Consider the following 19,899-nt stretch of genomic DNA (forward strand, 5'->3'; position numbering starts at 1 on the left):
CATGGATGGAGCACTGTATAGTATTGTGGAGGCTATATACATGGATGGAGCACCGTATAGTATTGTGGAGGCTATATACATGGATGGAGCACCGTATAGTATTGTGGAGGCTATATACATGGATGGAGCACCGTATAGTATTGTGGAGGCTATATACATGGATGGAGCACCGTATAGTATTGTGGAGGCTATATACATGGATGGAGCACTGTATAGTATTGTGGAGAATATATACATGGATGGAGCACCGTATAGTATTGTGGAGGCTATATACATGGATGGAGCACCGTATAGTATTGTGGAGGCTATATACATGGATGGAGCAGCATATAGTATTGTGGAGGCTTTATACATGGATGGAGCACTGTATAGTATTGTGGAGGCTATATACATGGATGGAGCACTGTATAGTATAGTGGAGGCTATATACATGGATGGAGCATCATATAGTGTAGTATTGTGGAGGCTATATACATGGATGGAGCATATAGTATCATATTGTGGAGGCTATATACATGGATGGAGCACTGTATAGTATTGTGGAGGCTATATACATGGATGGAGCACCGTATAGTATTGTGGAGGCTATATACATGGATGGAGCATATAGTATTGTGGAGGCTATATACATGGATGGAGCAGCATATAGTATTGTGGAGGCTATATACATGGATGGAGCACTGTATAGTATTGTGGAGGCTATATACATGGATGGAGCATATAGTATTGTGGAGGCTATATACATGGATGGAGCAGCATATAGTATTGTGGAGGCTATATACATGGATGGAGCACTGTATAGTATTGTGGAGGCTATATACATGGATGGAGCATATAGTATTGTGGAGGCTATATACATGGATGGAGCAGCATATAGTATTGTGGAGGCTATATACATGGATGGAGCACTGTATAGTATTGTGGAGGCTATATACATGGATGGAGCATATAGTATCATATTGTGGAGGCTATATACATGGATGGAGCAGCGTATAGTATTGTGGAGGCTATATACATGGATGGAGCACTGTATAGTATTGTGGAGGCTATATACATGGATGGAGCACCGTATAGTATTGTGGAGGCTATATACATGGATGGAGCACCGTATAGTATTGTGGAGGCTATATACATGGATGGAGCAGCGTATAGTATTGTGGAGGCTATATACATGGATGGAGCACCGTATAGTATTGTGGAGGCTATATACATGGATGGAGCACCGTATAGTATTGTGGAGGCTATATACATGGATGGAGCACTGTATAGTATTGTGGAGGCTATATACATGGATGGAGCACCGTATAGTATTGTGGAGGCTATATACATGGATGGAGCACCGTATAGTATTGTGGAGGCTATATACATGGATGGAGCACTGTATAGTATTGTGGAGGCTATATACATGGATGGAGCACCGTATAGTATTGTGGAGGCTATATACATGGATGGAGCATATAGTATTGTGGAGGCTATATACATGGATGGAGCACCGTATAGTATTGTGGAGGCTATATACATGGATGGAGCACCGTATAGTATTGTGGAGGCTATATACATGGATGGAGCACCGTATAGTATTGTGTAGGCTATATACATGGATGGAGCAGCATATAGTATAGCATTGTGGAGGCTATATACATGGATGGAGCATATAGTATAGCATTGTGGGGGTCTGGCTGGATATATGTGTGCTGGTTGGAGCAGGACGGATCCTGGGGTCAGGATATCTCTCTATACACCGCCGTGGTGTTTGCGCTCAGGGGTCAGGGCCGTCTACAGGTGACACATACAGGATTACTGTTTGGACAATGTTGCCGTTCGGATTTGTTACCTTGTAGTCCTGTGTGGTGTGTAGCATTGCGCGCTCTGATGTGTATACAGTATATATGTGTTTATACCCCCCATGTCATACGCACATCACCGTGGTCACATTGGCTGTCTTACTTTGTACGTTCTGTGAGATCAGCGTTCTCTTTTAACCATGTCCAGGGACGTGTCGGCAGGCTTGTTTGTTTGGTTTAGCTGCTTTGTGAGGTCTCCGGCAGAGCTTTACATGCTGGTATAATGCTCTGAATCCTCAGGGCTTTTCTTGGCTTTTTTTAAGCATCTTGGTGTGTATATTGTCCTATAAAGGAGAATACAGTAGAAATACGATTTGTCTGTAGATTTTCAGTCATTTTCTTTTCTCTGTAAAGCCATGTTCTCCAGTTATTGCCTAACTACAACCCCCATCATGCCCCAGCCTTTCACCATGTAGTAGTTTATTTTTTTATCACAATCAGAACTTTTCAAGTAACTTCTACAACCCTATTTTTAGGAATCCATGAGGAAGCCGGCCGCTCTGCCAGCAGTATGCTCATTCTCTTCTTAGGAGTCCAATGAGTGGAGGTATTTAGTGATTGACCGTTATCTCTGTGTTCTGTCAATCTCTGATAAGGCCCGCCCACTGGACTCCTTAGCCCGGCATTTACAGGTATATTAAATGAATATAGTACAAGTTCTATTAACCAGAGCAGTATATGTCAGTGTGCTGGGGGACCCTGCTGTATACTGGGAGGATAGATCCCAATGATTCCCCTCAGTGTAAAGAGATTCTATGAACACCTGTATTGTGTCAGTTTGGAAAAGTCGATGGTATAGACGGCTGCAGAGTGTTCTGGATGCCGTGACCTGCTGTCCCCCCGCACTCTTCTACATCACCAGGATTACACCGTTACATAATGTCTGAGCGTCACTGAGCGAGTACAGGTCGAGTGCACAACCACTTCCCTGAGCTGCACTATAGAGGCGGCACGGAGGGGTCCCCCTGAGCAGGGACTGGGTCCAAAGGGGCCCCAACTTTAACTATTTAGGCTGCAGCCTCCATCATTCCATACAGCTCCAGTGTCTCTACTGTGTACTGGGAGCTGAGAGTTGTACGTAGCCCAGGCCTTAGGGTGCATTCCCTACATTGCAGCTGCCGCATGTGTATGACGCCACACAACCCCGTGTTGTCGCCATCGGCAGTGTGATTGTGCCGGAAACTATGCAGCGGCCATTGCCTGTAGCCAGAGATTTATCGCCATGTACCTTGTGATAAGAGTGCAGGTGAATGCAAGCTGCTGCTCGCTGGTGTCAACCTTCTCTGGCTAGGTATTGGATGACTGCTGATATGAAGGAAAAATCCCCCCCCCCCCTTCTGTCTGTCCAAGGACATTTCCATGTGTGGCCATATCCTGCGCTCACATAGGACTCATGTAAATCTGTGTATCCACCGCAAAGTCCACACCTGCATGGAAGCATGAGCAGCGATCAGTGAGTGTCACGCCATATAGCCCAGGCCTAAAGGGCTGAAATCACACAGGACCCACTTGCTGTGGATTTCCTCTGGCTGCAGAATGTGTACAACCGGTATACATGCGACCCCTCAGGATTGTTATAATCGGCAGCATGTTTGGGTGTATTGCAGGTCAGGCTTACATTCACTCCCCATTTACTGTTACATCTGCAGTGGTGTAGTAATGTAATGTTGTTCCCATCTGATCCTCATGTACAGATGGTCGCTAACCAGAGTGGAGCCTCCAGAGTTGCAGTCAGCAGTATATGAGCACATGATCTGCACCACTTGGTCCTGAAATAGTTAGTAATGCATCATGTATGACTGCAGTAATAGAGGTGGTGGTCACATGACCTCTTCCCCTGCCTGTGCATAATATACTGTTTTCCTGAAAATAAGACCTAGTAGAGGTTTTGCTGAATTGCACAGAACACGAGGGCATGCAGCTGTAATTCTTTTTAGCCCGTCGCTGTTGTCCCCTACCTTCACTGTTCTTTGGTGAGCAGCTGCATGCAGGACATTAAGACAATCACCTGCCTCCAACCCCACTTGTAAATGTGCAGGCAAGGCTCCAAGAGGGCCGTCTGCTATCACCATCCCCGTTGACCCCTACTGTCAGATGTAGAACTGCACACAGTCTGCTGCTATATCGTACACTGTCCCTGCTGTGCTGTATCAGTGTGCTGTGGTGAGCTCCCCCTGGTACTGTACACCATCCCTGCTGTGCTGTATGAGTGTGGATATGGGGACATGTGGTGTGTGTGTGTGTATATATATATATATATATATATATATATATATATATATATATATATATATATATATATATATTGTGTGTGTCTATGTATGTGTATGTACTGGAGAGAAAGCCGTCTGCTGATAGAGCTATATCTGTTTTGGGCCTCCCCTGTATGTCAGCCGTTCTGCAAATCTTTGTTATATAGGCGGCACATTCATTTCTGGCGGCCGCTTCCTTCACGTTGTTCTGTTCTATTTGTATTTATATAATTTATTAAACCAATATAAAGAAATGTGCTGAACCCCTGGAGCGTCATGGCCCCAGGGCCGGTGTGTCTTTCCTCCCTGACAAGTAACCTCAGACGTGTCCTATAGAGAGCAGCACAGCCCGGAGATACATGGACATCACTGTTAGATACTTCTCTAGATACGCTCATAGCTTAGGGCCCATCCTTGTGCTGTCTCCACTGCTCGCCCCCAGCTGCATTGTCCAGTGTTGTGTATATTGTGGTCTTGCATAGGACTGCAGCAGAACCTGGGATCAGAGCCAGATTACTATCGTCTCCAGTTGTTGCGAAACTACAACTCTCATCATGTCCTGACAGCCAAAGGCTAGTGTCCATAATGGCGCTGTACGTGCAGATGTGTTCCTCAGCTTAGCGTTCCTGTTACGTGGGACTGCTGGGCGAACCTACATCATTATCTGTGCTGGATGTTATTATGTACAGATAATAAGGCCCCAGAGTGATAAGTGACTTACTCACCTCTGCTGCATCTTCACTTGGGATTTCCAGGTTTATACATCTATTACATGTAGTGCTCTCGCTGATCACCGTATACAAAGTCCATGGCCCGTCCTGCTATGTGCAGTCCTATGGAAAGCCTGTCATACCCTGATCCACTCTGCTACATCTGTGGAATCAAGAGAAGCCTCTCTGATTTCTACAAGAACGCAACACAGATGTGTTTTTACAGTCACAATTCCTGGCACTATCATGTGTGTCACAACCCATCGTGACAGTATCTTGGGGATGTGTGGACCCGCAGGGCTTCTGTTCTTAAAGGGGTTGTTCACAAAAAAAATGTTTTCAAATCACCTAGTGCCAGAGACTTGTAATTTAATTTTATTAAAAAATCTCCAGTCTTCCAGTACTTATCAGGTGCTGTATGTCCTGCAGGAAGTGGTGTACTCTCTCCAGTATGACACAGTGCTCTCTGCTGCCACCTCTGTCCATGTTAGGAACTGTCCAGAGCAGTAGCAAATCCCCATAGAAAACCTTTCCTGCTCTCCAGTCTGGAAGGAATACCCCTTCCTGCAGGACATACAGCAGCTGATAAGTACTGGAAGGCTGCAGATTTCACATAAGTAAATTACAAATCTCTGGCACCAGTTGATTTCAAAGACAAAATTTTTTGGTGAACAACCCCTTTAATATGTCCGTACTATACTCCTCCTCCTCCAGTCAGTCTGCGGAGACGCCTGGAAGCAGCCGCTGCTATTTCCTAGGATCAGACATTGATGTGATCAGAAAATGTGGCCGGGCAGGTTCTGAGGGATTCAACGTGTAGGTCATCATGTAGTATCTGCTCCTCAAGGGCTGAGGTGGTAGATACCCTGGAGACACGTGTCCATACACATGATGGGGCCGGCCAACTACAGGGCACAGATGGGACTGGCGGCAGCTTCCACCACCCAGAACAAGTGCACACTCGGTTGGACTGAGCATGCATATGTGTGAGGAGGATTGAAGCAGTAGCTGTCGGCCTGGGGAGCCATTGCAGGTATCTTCACAGCCTGTATCCTGGCACCGGGTGTGTTCCCGTGGGAGATGAGAAATTATAATGCTGGCTATTATAGCTTATGATAACATGATGTCACTGTACACACAGGGAGCGGCTTGCTGTCTACCTGAATAGTGAGACACGTGACAATAGGGACGTGTCCCCGACTTGTGAGCTGAATAAGACCGGGTTCACACTGCATTTATGCAATCTATTTTGTTCATCTGTCTCTTGCAAAAAAAAAAAAAAAAAACGGATTAAAAACGGATGCAGTTTTTCAATTGCCATCCATTATTACAAATATATATTGTGTGTATGTATGTTTGTGTGTGTAATAAATATATATATTTATTATACACAAATACAGTGGTGCCTTGGATTAGGAGCATAATTCGTTCCGGGACGGCGCTTGTAATCCAAATCCACTCAAACCAAAGCAAATTCCCATAAGAAATCAGAGAAATGCAGACAATCTGTTCCACACCCCAAATATAATTATATTTTTTTCAAAATAACATGTAAAACAGATGAAACAAACATTCAGAAACAGCAGAATCTGTGATATTATAAGTTACTGTACAGTAATGGAGAGGATGGGAAACACAAGGGCTGACAGACTGCAGGGAGCATGAAGGACTGAGCAGGGCAGATGTGGGCACATACATGCATCACTCTCTGCCCGGGGAGAGAGGGGTTACAGCTATGGAGAGATTACCTCCACAGTCCTGTCCCCTGATGTAAGCCCCAGCCTGAAGTGGATCTGCTATGATTTGGAAGGTGAGGGAGACCCCTTGGGTCAGAGTACAGGGCTTTAGACCCCGCTATGCAGACCATGCCCCTCCCCCACTCCCCCTCCCACCCAGTACAGGGAGCTCTTACACCAAAGCAATGCTCTTACACCAAGTCACGATTTTGAAAAACTGTGAGCTCTTAAACCAAGTTACTCTTAAACCAAGGACAACTATCCCACAGCTCCTCTTCCAGGGGGAACAGGCCTCTGACACTTCTGTCCCATCCAGATACAGCTTAGCATCTTCTTACCTCTAGATTCTTGACCAAAGTACATTGGGCCAATAAAGCTTGTCCACCAGTGTGACACCCCTAACCCATTGATGGGCAACTTTCCATGATGGTAATTGTAGTTTTACAACTGCTGTAGCACTGAAGGTTCCCCAGCCTAATCCATCAGGTAAACAGACGCCCAAGACGTCATTGCTAAGTACCCTGTGCACTATGACAACCCTTCTGGGTCAGCAGATGATGGGAAACAGAGACCAGTGACACACGCTTTCCTGCTGTACGGGTTTAGTCAGTGGTCATTGTATAGGATATGCTCTATATATAGGATAGCACGTGGGACCTGTCGCTTCCACAATGATGTCACCTTGGGTGGTATCCTCCTATTGTTCTGCCTTCACCCCCTTGACTTACCCGTCATCTGATAAACATGTGCTTTGTGCTTCTCACCCCGGGGCTTCCATGTGATCGACACGCGGCTAAATATAGAGGCTTCATCGGAAGCCGCGTTTACTTCAATGAGCCGGGCCACGGCCGCCATCCTGACCTTCTTATCCACGGGGCTGGAGAAGAGCGCTGAGCCAAGTGGAGGGGAAACCATCCACAAGCCCTGAGACTTAAGCACACCCCACTAGATCTATAGCACCTCACCGCCACACTGTGCCATCGGACACCAAGGCCTTAAAGGGGTTGTTCAAGTTCACCAAAAAAATTTCTATCAATCAAATCAACTGGTGCCAGAAAGTGCCAGAGATTTGTAATTTACTTCTATTAAAAAATCAGACTGGAGAGAACACACCACTTCCTGCAGGACATACAGCAGCTGATAAGTACTGGAAGACTGGAGATTTTTATTTTAATAGAAGTAAATTACAAATATCTGGCATGTTATGGCACCAGTTGATTTGGAAGTCAAATTAAGTGAACAACCCCTATAGCTTCTGGAGTATTAGACTTCTAGGGATATTTATAGGATGGTCTTACCCAGTGATGGAAACTAAACCGAATTTTTTTTTTGTCCCCCTAATCCGATCACAGCAACAGTATTATAAGGTAACCACTCCTTTCAATGCTAGGAGAGCCCCGTGTTTCTGGTTGCAGGGGTTTGTGTATTAGTTAGGGCGCCTCTATTGTGCCGCCATCTTGTGTTGGGGAAAAGGAATTGTATTCTTCTCTTTGTATATACCAAGGCCTGGTTACAGCTCAGAACATTGGCTGGCTGGTGGGGGTGTGCCTTGGCATGAAGCAGCTCATGTTTGCTTATAGGAGAGTAACTGTGCCTGTAATGTGCTGCCATATGGTGCCCTGTAAGGGAAGGTTACTCTTCATGGGGCACGCAATGGAGGGTGGCACCTTGTACAAATGGAACTATAGCTCGGGAGCGTATATTAAAACTATACACTATATGTACAGTTTACATTGGGATAAGAAGTCTGCGGACGCTGCCAGATAGCTGTTAGAGCTATCACTGCACTTGGTACCTTTCATATATCTGTCTGTGCTTCCATAACTTAAATTGTCTTAATTTTGTGGTGCAAAGTGTCAGAGGTGGTCCCAAGCTCCAGTGCCTTGCTCCAAATCCCATCCCTATCCCTGCCTAAAGGGAGAGAAATAAAATATCAACTGGGGACAGTTATACAGATTTGTACATTTACTTCTATTTAAAAAAATCTCCAGTTTTCAAGTACTTATCAGCTGCTGTATGCCCTGCAGGAAGTGGTGTATTCCCTCCAGTCAGACACAGTGTTCTCTGCTGCCACCTCTGTCCCCCAGCAGCAAATCCCCATAGAAAACCTCTCCTGCTCTGGACAGTTCCTGACATGGACAGAGGTGACAGCAGAGAGCACTGTGTCAGACTGGAGAGAATACACCACCTCCTACAGGACATACAGCAGCTGATAAGTACTGGACGACTAAAGATTTTTAAAAATAGAAGTAATAAAGTATAACTTTTTGACACCGGTTGATTTTATTTCTTTTTCCCTCTGGAGTACCGCTACAGATGATAGTCAGCTTGAAGCAGTCCTGCGTCTAAATCTGACACCTGTTCGCAATTTTTATGCACAGTAAGAAAGTTTTGAAAACTGTGATGGGAGGAGGAGGTGCTACACTTTTAGCACTTTAGGAGCCCGGACACGCCTCTTTGACCTTCTGCACCAAAAAAAAATAAAATTGTAAATCCTGGAAGCATAGATGGTAAGTTGTGACTCGCCCTACCGTCGCATGCGCATGAAATTTTTACTTTAAATGTAGTAATCCTGGATGACCACTAGATGTCAGTATAACACTCATACAATCCCTTCTTTACATCTTGCTTTCCAGCCTGCTGTGTTAATACCTTATAATAAGAATTGGACAATGACCCCTAATCTAACATTTGTCTCTGTTTTTTTTCCAGCTCTGACGTCGGAGATATATGGAGCTGCTGAAAAATACCTTTGAATACTGTCACGCCCAACACCATCTCTCCGCATGAATTCCATGCCCTGCCTGCTGCTCAGGAGCCGGGTCGCGGTCAGCGCACACCATTAGAGGCCTCTGCGCTCAGATCTCCTCCAGCAGAAGACTCTTGTGTCTCCGGAACCCTGTTCTCCCATCACAGTCCGTCCCGGCTGTAAAATTCACAGTATATCCAGATGGGGTAACGTGATTGGTCCAAAAGGATCAGCTGATTTGCCTCGGAACTGCCAGGACTGATCGCAGATTTTTTTTTCTTTTTTCTACTATACGGAAGGGGAAAAGTCTTGGATCTTAAGTGTGAAGAACATTTGGATACTGATCCGGAGCCTTGTATACGGGCGGGTGGTCCCTGCGAGACGCTCCTGTACAGCCTCCCAACCCCTTTACTGGTTCGGGGTCTTTTTTAGATATTTTGCACAATATTTGTGTTGCGTTTTTTGTACGTTTTTATCTCCTACTTTGTATCTCGTCATGGCTCGGATTAATCGCCCGGCTCCAGTGGAAGTCTGCTACAAGAACATGCGCTTCCTCATCACCCACAACCCCACAAACGCTACCATGAACACCTTCATAGAGGTGAGTAGAGTGTGCTGGGTCCTGCTGCAGCCGAGACAACGGGGGGGAGGATCCTGCTGCAGCCAGAACAACGAGGGGTGGGGGGGGATCCTGCTGCAGGGGGGAGAGAGGAGAGAGACAATGTATAGTCTTCTGGCCTACCATGTAAACATGTAAAAGTCATAGCAGAATAGTGAGTGCAGCTCTGGAGTATAATATAGGATGTAACTCAGGATCAGTAATGTATGTACACAGTGACCCCACCAGCAGAATAGTGAGTGCAGCTCCGGAGTATAATACAGGATGTAACTCAGGATCAGTAATGTATGTACACAGTGACCTTACCAGCAGAATAGTGAGTGCAGCTCTGGAGTATAATATAGGATGTAACTCAGGATCAGTAATGTATGTACACAGTGACCCCACCAGCAGAATAGTGAGTGCAGCTCCGGAGTATAATACAGGATGTAACTCAGGATCTGTAATGTATGTACACAGTGACCCCACCAGCAAAATAGTGAGTGCAGCTCTGCAGTATAACTCCTGATAGTTAGGTCAGTTATAGCTGCGGTTCTGCGGAGTTCTTCTTTATGCTTCTGCACCATCCCCGGTCCTGTGAGGTCTATTGTTTACACGCTGCACTTGTCGCCATGTGTACAGCCGGGGACTTGGCAGCGGGCAGCGTTGAGCTATTTTAGTGGATTCTACGTAAACCGCCATCATGTGAAATCCCTGGGCAGCAGTTAGCAGGGGGTGGATCCCGTCCAAACACAGCGCTCCACTTTATTGGATGTTTGGGAACCTTAACTGATGAGGACTAAAAATAAATGGGATTTGGAGAGCACAATAAGAGCCTGAATTATCATCCGACCATGGCCGAACTTCAGGCCATTAATCTCACCGTGTTTACTGTGCTGATTAACCCCGTGCAGCCCAGCGGGATTACAGAGACACAACAAACTTCACAGCTCAGCTCAGCACACAGCAAACACTTTACGGTTACTCCAGTCACATCCAAAGCTCTCAAAACTCTTGTGGTTGCCCTTTAAAGCCTGGATAACCCCTTTAGGTGCACCATCTCAGATCTTGCTATATATTCTGATACCCTTTGCTTTATCAGGTTGTCATGTACCTAAAGGAATCAGCACACTACTATTACTACCACTTATACAGACTCCGTTCTTCTCACAGCTGAGGGTTTGCTACAACTGTTCTTAGACGTAAGGGGGGGTGCCCCATTGTTATAAAGCAATGGGATAGAATATGCCATCACTTGATGAGCTTCGGACCCCCAACAATCTCTCCTGTCACAAAGTACTAGCGCGTCCTGTTCTATAACATGGAATAATCCTTTATATTTTATAGTTCAGGGTATTTGATACATTTCACCTGCACTGATACATTGTATCCAACCCTCAGCTGGGAGAAGAAATACGTCTCTGCGGGTTATACGCCTCAGGTCCACATCTAGGGTATCATGTGTATATATACACACATACACCCCCACCACCATATTGCATACAGGAATTGGCTTGGTCATTGTGTTGTGAGCCGGACTCAGCGATTTGCATGTATAATCCAGCTTTTTTGTACATGCAAATTGCCCGCGTCACCCTGCTCTCCTCCTCTTCTGGGCATCATGGGAGGTGAGATATACAGTGTAGTATGGGACCCCATATGAAGCTGCTGTCCCTAGAGGTTAGACGACACTAAAGGAGTCCAGCAGCGGCTTTCTCTCCTGTCATTGATGAGCGTGAAGGAGTCCAGCAGCGGCTTTCTCTCCTGTCATTGATGAGCGTGAAGGAGTCCGGCAGCGGCTTTCTCTCCTGTCATTGATGAGCGTGAAGGAGTCCAGCAGCGGCTTTCTCTCCTGTCATTGATGAGCGTGAAGGAGTCCGGCAGCGGCTTTCTCTCCTGTCATTGATGAGCGTGAAGGAGTCCGGCAGCGGCTTTCTCTTCTGTCATTGATGAGCGTGCACGGGAGACTCTGGATGAATGGCAGGTGAAGGTGTGTGATACTTGTATGATATAAGCGGAGGTACAGCCGTTCCTCCCATGTGTTATAAATGGAGAAAAGGGAGTGACCCACAATTAGATGGGGAGAGAGGAGAAATCCAGCAGGCCCATTCCTTCCCTCTAAACCATTTATAACATTGGGAACCTGCATACACAGTAGTCATCCAGTCCCACCGATACTGGTATAGTGGTTCCCTAGAGTTCCCTTGTGTTACAGCTTATACTTTTACTTTGTCACTTCTGATGGTTATAGTGTGATATAGAAGGCCTCCCTGTATCTAAGCGCCCAGAGCAGGGATCAGAGTGCTTAGGGGGATGTAGAAGGCCTGACTGTATCTAAGCCCCAAAGCAGGGTTTAGAGTGCTCAGGGTGGTATAGAAGGCCTGTGTGTATCTAAGCCCACAGAGCATTGATCCCCCTTACCTTCTCTTCTGTTCTCTTCCTAGGATCTGAAGAAGTACGGGGCCACCACGGTGGTGAGAGTGTGTGAAGTGACCTACGATAAGACTCCTCTGGAGAAGGATGGAATCACTGTCATGGTAAGATCAACATAAAGGAGCACTAACCCGAACATCAGTGCTTATAATAGTCCAGGAACATTATAAGATAAGCGAGAGGCTGATATCACGTTCCAGTACTGATTTATATCATGTGACCAATAGGAGGAGCAGCTGGTATCAGTCATATATAAGTATTGGAGCGTTATAAGAGGAGCGGCTGATATCAGTCACGTCATATAATTAGTACTGGAGCGTTATAAGAGGAACTTGTGATACTAGTCCCATATTATATCATCAGTATTGGAGCGTTATAAGCAGGGCTGTAGAGTCGGAGCTAGTTTTGGTTGGAGTCGGAAAAAAAATGTACCGACTCCGACTCCAGCTTTAAAAAAAAAATCTTAAGAAAATGTAGAATTGAATTTTGAAATGAATTTTACAAGTTTTGCTCATGAATATATAATGTGAGCAACATTCTAATAGGACACTGGCCCTATTGCATAAGGGTGGTCGGGGAATATATCAGTAATAGGACACTGTCCCTATTACATAAGGGTGGTCGGGGAATATATCAGTAATAGGACACTGGCCCTATTAGATAAGGGGGGTTGGGGAATATATCAGTAATAGGACACTGTCCCTATTACATAAGGGTGGTCGGGGAATATATCAGTAATAGGACACTGTCCCTATTACATAAGGGTGGTCGGGGAATATATCAGCAATAGGACACTGTCCCTATTACATAAGGGTGGTCGGGGAATATATCAGTAATAGGACACTGGCCCTATTATATAAGGGTGGTCGGGGAATATATCAGTAATAGGACACTGGCCCTATTACATAAGGGTGGTCGGGGAATATATCAGTAATAGGACACTGGTTCTATTACATAAGGGTGGTCGGGGAGTATATCAGTAATAGGACACTGGCCCTATTACATAAGGGTGGTCGGGGAATATATCAGTAATAGGACACTGGCGCTATTACATAAGGGTGGTCGGGGAATAGATCAGTAATAGGACACTGTCCCTATTACATAAGGGGGGTCGGGAAATATATCAGTAATAGGACACTGGCCCTATTACATAAGGGTGGTCAGGGTGAATATATCAGTAATAGGACACTGGCCCTATTAGATAAGGGTGGTCGGGGAATATATCAGTATTAGGACACTGGCCCTATTACATAAGGGTGGTCAGGGAAAAGTTGTCGGTCACTATTTGGCAGTTTGTTTCTGAGCTGGAAGAGTCCATTGTGTGGGGGGAGATCTGTGCTGTTCTCTTCCTGGATGCTGATGACTGTATATGAGCAGCAGTGTAATATGAAGATATCCTGTGTAATATAGAGGAGAAGACATAAGTAGTGTACCTGTAACCTCTGTCCTCAGTGTGGGGTTTTCTCTCTGGGAGAAGATTGTGCGTTTTTCTTTAGTGTGCTATAGCTGCAGCAGGCTGTGTGTGTGTGTGTGTGTGTGTGTGTGCTATTGTGTGACCCCTTTCTATATCACTATGGCGGACCTCAATATTACAGGGATCTGGCATTGTTAGCAGTGTTTCTGTGTGTATGGTGAATATTTAGTTAGAAACAAAGAAGATTGTCAGCAGGAAAAGACCACCTGCTCCATTTAGTCTAGTTGTGAGTAGTTCAGGACATGGAGGCTGAAGACTGGCTGCATCCACTGCACACACAGGAGAAGCTGCTTTTATATACAGTATTCCTTTATTTATTAGGGAGAAGCTGCTGAGCCAGTGTGATAAATAACTCCCCTGGTGTATGACCGGCCATTTATGAAGGAGCAGGAGTCTGAGCTGTGGCTTACAGAATCCACAGCCCTGGTTATAAGGGGAACTTGTGATACTGGTCCTATATTATATAAGCAGTATCAGAGCGTTATAAGGGGAACTTGTGATACTGGTCCCATATTATATAATTGGTACTGGAGCGTTATAAGAGGAGCAGCTGATATCATGTGATGTTGGGGGGGGGGGGGCATTTTTAAGCTCCTACAGAGGATGTGGAGCTCATGGTCTGAAGGAGTTTGTTGGTTTTGTTCTGCAAAGTTGTTGTCATGATGTTTTGTGTCCTCGCACATAGACGCGTCTCTTCCGCCAGTCCTGCACGGCTCATAGATAAGTAACCTGATTTCAGTTTGCTGGAAATAGCTGAAGGACAGAGCAGTGGAGATTCTACATGACGCTTCTGTTTGGAGTCACAGACCCTTACACCCCTATATAACGTGTGTGTGTGTGTGTGTGTGTGTGTGTATATATATATATATATATATATATATATATATATATATATATATATATATATATATATATATATATATAATATTATGCATATTCTGTAACGTTAGTGACAGTGCTGCCAATTTCACCCATGAGATGCTCAGCAGCCGGTGTATTTTCCATTACAAACACCTCTCCAGCCTAGGGGCATCCATAGCCCAGCCCCATATCACCCCTTGAGGATGCCAAGGTCTGCCACTCAGGACAGAGGTGCTGGGGTCCTAACATTATAATATAGATGAGCATTCTCCAGCTGTTGCAAAACTACAACTCCCATCATGCCCTGACTACTGAAGAGTTGTAGTTTAGCAGCAGCTGGAGAGCCACAGGTTGGCGAAGACTGTAGTTTTAGTTTTGCAGCCATGTGTTGGAGAACACTGGCAGTTTATCTAGGTACGGAGACACTTGGAGGATGATGGGGGTTGTAGTTTAGTAACCCCTGTACAGCTGCAGGCTCTGCAGACCTCAGTATCGGGCTGTGCACAGATTCCTGGATGGCATACTTGGCAGTGCCAGCCTGTGTGCTGATGGCTGATTTTCCAGTCTGTTGCCCTTCTATATACAGGAGTTCCAGGAAGAGTCGATGCCTCCCGCTCGCTGATCCTTTGTTGGGCCACAGCCTCCGCCGCTCACTAATCCTCCAAATCATCTCCTCACCAGCGGACCCTCCCAGTCCCAATACATGTCAGGGTCCGGGGGGCTACCAGACGGCTGAGAGCTGAATAACATGGCTTCCTCTCTTCCTCAGCGGCTGGTGTTTACAGGAGGTTATAAATAGCAGAGCGATATATACGGCTTATAATAGTCCTCTGAGGAGAGTGCTGGCAGAGCTGCAGCGGGGGCATTACCTGGGGCAGGAGAGGGTGGGGGTCTGCTATCAGGGGTCCACCATTGAGTCAGTTCTAGGAACACTATAGTAGTATGCTATAGCATCAACCACAGGGGGCGCTGCATGCTCTCATACCAATAGACATCAGTCATCTTGCATTTTATTGCACTTTAGTTGTTGCCATAAGGTGGAGACCAAAGCTGCAGCGATGAGACATAGTCCTGCCTTGTCTGAAGGGGGTAGGGGGGTAGTTTCAAGACTACAACTCCCATCGTGCCTGTGCCTTTTATTAGCAATGTTTTTCTGATCCTATACAGCCTCTTAGAGGGTCGGGGTAGCGCCCAGGCTGATGGTTGTTGACTATACCTTCTAAGACACTTGCCATGGTGGTGTAAATAGTAGTAGATCCTGTATGTGATGATGGGTTTGTACTGAATATTCCCTCTGATTTTCAGGATTGGCCTTTTGATGATGGCGCACCACCTCCCAACAAGATTGTGGATGATTGGCTCAACTTGCTGAAGGCAAAATTCTGTGAAGATCCAGGCTGCTGTGTGGCTGTGCACTGCGTGGCCGGACTGGGCAGGTGAGCACTTGTCCCTTTCTGGAAACCATCAGTAAGTTGCTGTTAACGGGTCTGTTAATCCTTATGTTAATCTGTGCTGAGATATACTGCTCTACACAACCTGTTCCACAACAGATGATAGAGCGATATGAAAGGGGGACTCTGACGAAAATCGTCTTTCAAATCAACTGGTCTCAGAAAGTTTTACAGATTTGTAATTTACTCCTATTAAAAATCTCTAGTCTTCCAGTACTTATCAGCTGCTGTGTGTCCTGCAGGAAGTGGTGTATTCTCTCCAGTCTGACACAGTGCTCTCTGCTGCCACCTCTGTCCATGTTAGGAACTGTCCAGAGCAGGAGAAGTTTTCTATGGGGATTTGCTGCTGCTCTGGACAGTTCCTGACATGGACAGAGGGGGCAGCAGAGAGCACTGTGTTAGACTGAAGAGGATACACCACTTCTAGTACTTATTAGCTGCTGTATGTCCTGCAGCAAGGCTGGAAATTTTTTTAATAAGAGTAAATAAATCTCTGGCACTTGCTGGAACCTGTTCACTTGAAAGAAAAAGATTTTTGCCGGAGTACCCCTTTAAGATCCAACAATAGCTAGCCTGCTTATTAATGTGTTAAAGCTTTTTACATTGCATATACTAAAACACAAATTGAGAACGATTATTTTTCTATATGATCATTGAGATCTCCGGTTATGGATGTGATAAGTAAGAGCAGCCAGATTGACTTAACCCCTTAGCCCCTGCCGATAGTCCTAACTCTTCTTGACTGGCTGCGGCTGCTGCTTAGTGTTCTGTATTGCGGCAGTGGTTTCCCCTGATCCGGAGCCTGCATGCGGTGTGGAGACGTGCCAGGGCTTATCTGCTGAGCTACAGCCCCCAGTATCCCGTCAGTGACACCTCGGAGGGGAGATCTCTGTGCGAGGATAATGTACGATCCCTCTGGGTCCATCCTTCACGTCTCTGGCCCAGCAGACGGGATTCTCTTCTGGGGCGCGGTGCTTTACTTTGGCCGGACAGATGACTGCGATTCTCAGGCTTTCTGCCAGAACATCTGGGAATTGAATCAGAGTCCACGGGGTCATGGTGAGCCCTGCGCAGATCCTGCGGCGTTGATCCAGAGCTCTTCTTCAGGGAGCGTTTAGGGCCAGGAGTGACCTCCGGTGTGGGGCGGTGGCTCCTATATACTGTATGCAGGGAGGGAAGAGGAGATGGTAACACTCTATAGTTCAAGCCTAACAATGGATATTACTGTTGTGTTTCTCAGGGCTCCCGTCCTGGTCGCTCTGGCGCTCATCGAGAGCGGGATGAAGTATGAAGATGCCATTCAGTTTATCCGGCAGTAAGTGTTTTGCCTTGTATGCCTCTAGTTTGTCCTATATCTTCTCACCCGCTCTTCTCTTACCATATTCTCCTGACTGCCCTTGGGCCTTTAGTGTGCTGGGCCTCTACCTTCTCCCCCAAAAAAACTCCTCCCCCCTCCATGTCCGGAACTGTCCAGAGCAGCAGCAAATCGCCATAGAAAGGAGTCAAAGGAGATATTAATTTATTAATACTATGAAACCTAGTGAAAACAGTAACTTTGTGATCTCCTTCAGGCTGTGGATGTGCTAAGCGACTAACAAGATCAGCGCCCTTAGCCAGATTACCCAGGCGTCAGGATGTTCCTTACCATCATCCCCCGCCCCCGCTGCCCCTGTACACGATATTCCTAATCTGACCTGCCGTGTTTTTTTTTCCCCTTGCAGAAAGCGCAGAGGCGCCATCAACAGCAAGCAGCTGACCTACCTGGAAAAATACCGGCCAAAGCAGAGACTACGGTTCAAAGACCCCCACAACCACAAAAACAAGTGCTGCATCATGTAAATGCCGAGACTTATTGCCAAAGCACACACACACACCCCCCGCCCTGCCCCCACCCCCCTTCCTGCGTAACACGAGCTTCTACTATGAAGTCAGCGGCTTCCTCCAACCAACGTCCGACAACTTATGAATTTATTTTTTTCCATCTTTAAAAAAAAAAAACAAAAAAAAAACATAGTCTTGCTAGAAGTTACAGCAATAGTAGATACCAGCCACATTGGGCTACAGTATAGGAAGCCGGATATATTGCATACCAGCAGATACAGACTATGTGGATTTATTTTGACTTTTGGTACAACATATGTATAATTTTTTTTTTTTTGCATTAAAAGTGTCTTGTCTGAGACACCATAGGAAGTGTACAAGAACACATTCATGCCTTATACAGCAACGCTCCCCAACCGGTGACTCCGGCACATTGCAAAACTACAACTCTCAGCATGCCCTGACAGCCGAAGGCTGTCAGGGCATGCTGGGAGTTGTAGTTTTGCAACAGCTAAAGACCTACCGACTGGGATGGGCGGACACTGCTATACATCATCTATTATCACCAGACCATCATTTCATAAAAAGTGCCGCCAGCCACCCCAGCAGAGGGTATGAAAAAAAAAAAAATTGTGGATTTGGCATCTGCTCAAACCGCGTCTCGTTTCACCTATCTCTCTTGGGATTCCCAGCATAGCGTTTGTAAAATTAAAAAATCCCCCAATTTTTTTTTTTTCACATCCTGTACAAATGTGAGCTAGCTGACCGAACGTTTATTGGTACAATGGGTCACAGTAGCTGTGAAATCACAGGCGGAAAGGGGGCGGGTATGGTAAGCAAGCGGGGGGGGGGGGGTGGTTGTAGGGTCTGATAAGTATCTGTGATAACTAAAAAAAAAAAAAACTACAAAAACTTTAAACCGTGATATGAGATTGTGACTCACATGTACAAACGTCTGTTACATTGACTTTTTTTTTTTTTTTTGTCTATCGAACTACTTTTTTTGGAGGGAGGGGTGGAAACGGTTCCTTAATGACTGTATAAACTCGAAGGGTAACTTAAAGAAAGTCGTCCTTTTTCCTATGAAAGTATATATATAAAAAATAAATTCTGACGGTGGTTCCATAGCCGTAAAGTCTGCAGCACCTGCTTCGTATAGCACTTGTCTTTACAGGTCAAATCTACCTCTTCCTGCAGAGGGTTATGCTACAGCCGTCGGCTCACACAGGTCTCATCACCGCGCACGCAATTCGGATGAGTGTCAGAGAGCTCAGTGCTGAATTTTATTATTTTTTTTTTCAATTTTTAAGCATCGAGCCGATCTAGGTAGATGAAATTGGTTGTGAAGCCGTATGTAACAGAGTGGCTTTTATACACGTGTTTCACTGACAAATTGTGTTCTGTAAAAAAAAAAAAAAAAAAAAACGCTGACTCGAGGATTTTGTGTTGGTCGAGGAATGGGTGTATATACAAAAAAAAACACAAATTCTTCTATGACAGCGTTTGTGCCCGATCATGGAGTTTTCTGTCTTTAACACTTTTGAATTATGCCCATATATTGGAGATTTCGGAATAAAATAAAATGGCACTGGAGTTTATTATTAAACTGAGAGATCTGAGTGTTTCTTTTTTTTTTTATTATTTTATTATTAGAACAGTTTTTATTGTGTTTTGTATGATTCTTAAAGGGGTACTCCAGGCAAATTTACAGGACCTTTTTTGTTTTAAATCAACTGGTTTGTAGTTTACTTGTATGTTTCTTCTATAAAAATATCCGGTCTTCCAGTTCTTATCAGCTGCTGTATGTCCTGCAGGAAGTAGTGTATTTTTTCCAGTCTCTCTGCTGCCACCTCTGTCCATGTCAGGAACTGTCCAGAGCAGGAGAGGTTTTCTGTTTCAATCTTTTTATTAATTTTTTATATAAAAAATGTCAGAATTACAACATCATATTAAAGTTGCCTCAAAGATAT

General features: G+C 45.4%; 1 protein-coding gene across 6 annotated transcripts in view; it reads left to right on the forward strand.

Annotated features, from left to right (window-relative positions):
* PTP4A3 (protein tyrosine phosphatase 4A3) overlaps nt 1–19,541 on the forward strand; it is a 68,747-nt gene extending 49,206 nt beyond the window's left edge. For all 6 annotated transcript variants that reach the window (XM_069957032.1, XM_069957028.1, XM_069957030.1 and 3 more), the window contains 5 exons: nt 9,255–9,892; nt 12,334–12,426; nt 15,963–16,093; nt 17,349–17,423; nt 17,830–19,541. In XM_069957032.1, the coding sequence (XP_069813133.1) occupies nt 9,788–9,892; nt 12,334–12,426; nt 15,963–16,093; nt 17,349–17,423; nt 17,830–17,947 (522 nt within the window). In that variant the 5' untranslated portion in view covers nt 9,255–9,787 and the 3' untranslated portion in view covers nt 17,948–19,541. The remainder of the gene's footprint in view (nt 1–9,254; nt 9,893–12,333; nt 12,427–15,962; nt 16,094–17,348; nt 17,424–17,829) is intronic.
* The last annotated feature ends 358 nt before the right edge of the window (nt 19,542–19,899 follow it).

This window comes from Dendropsophus ebraccatus, chromosome 2 (assembly GCF_027789765.1).
Source record: "Dendropsophus ebraccatus isolate aDenEbr1 chromosome 2, aDenEbr1.pat, whole genome shotgun sequence".
Classification (NCBI taxonomy): domain Eukaryota; kingdom Metazoa; phylum Chordata; class Amphibia; order Anura; family Hylidae; genus Dendropsophus; species Dendropsophus ebraccatus.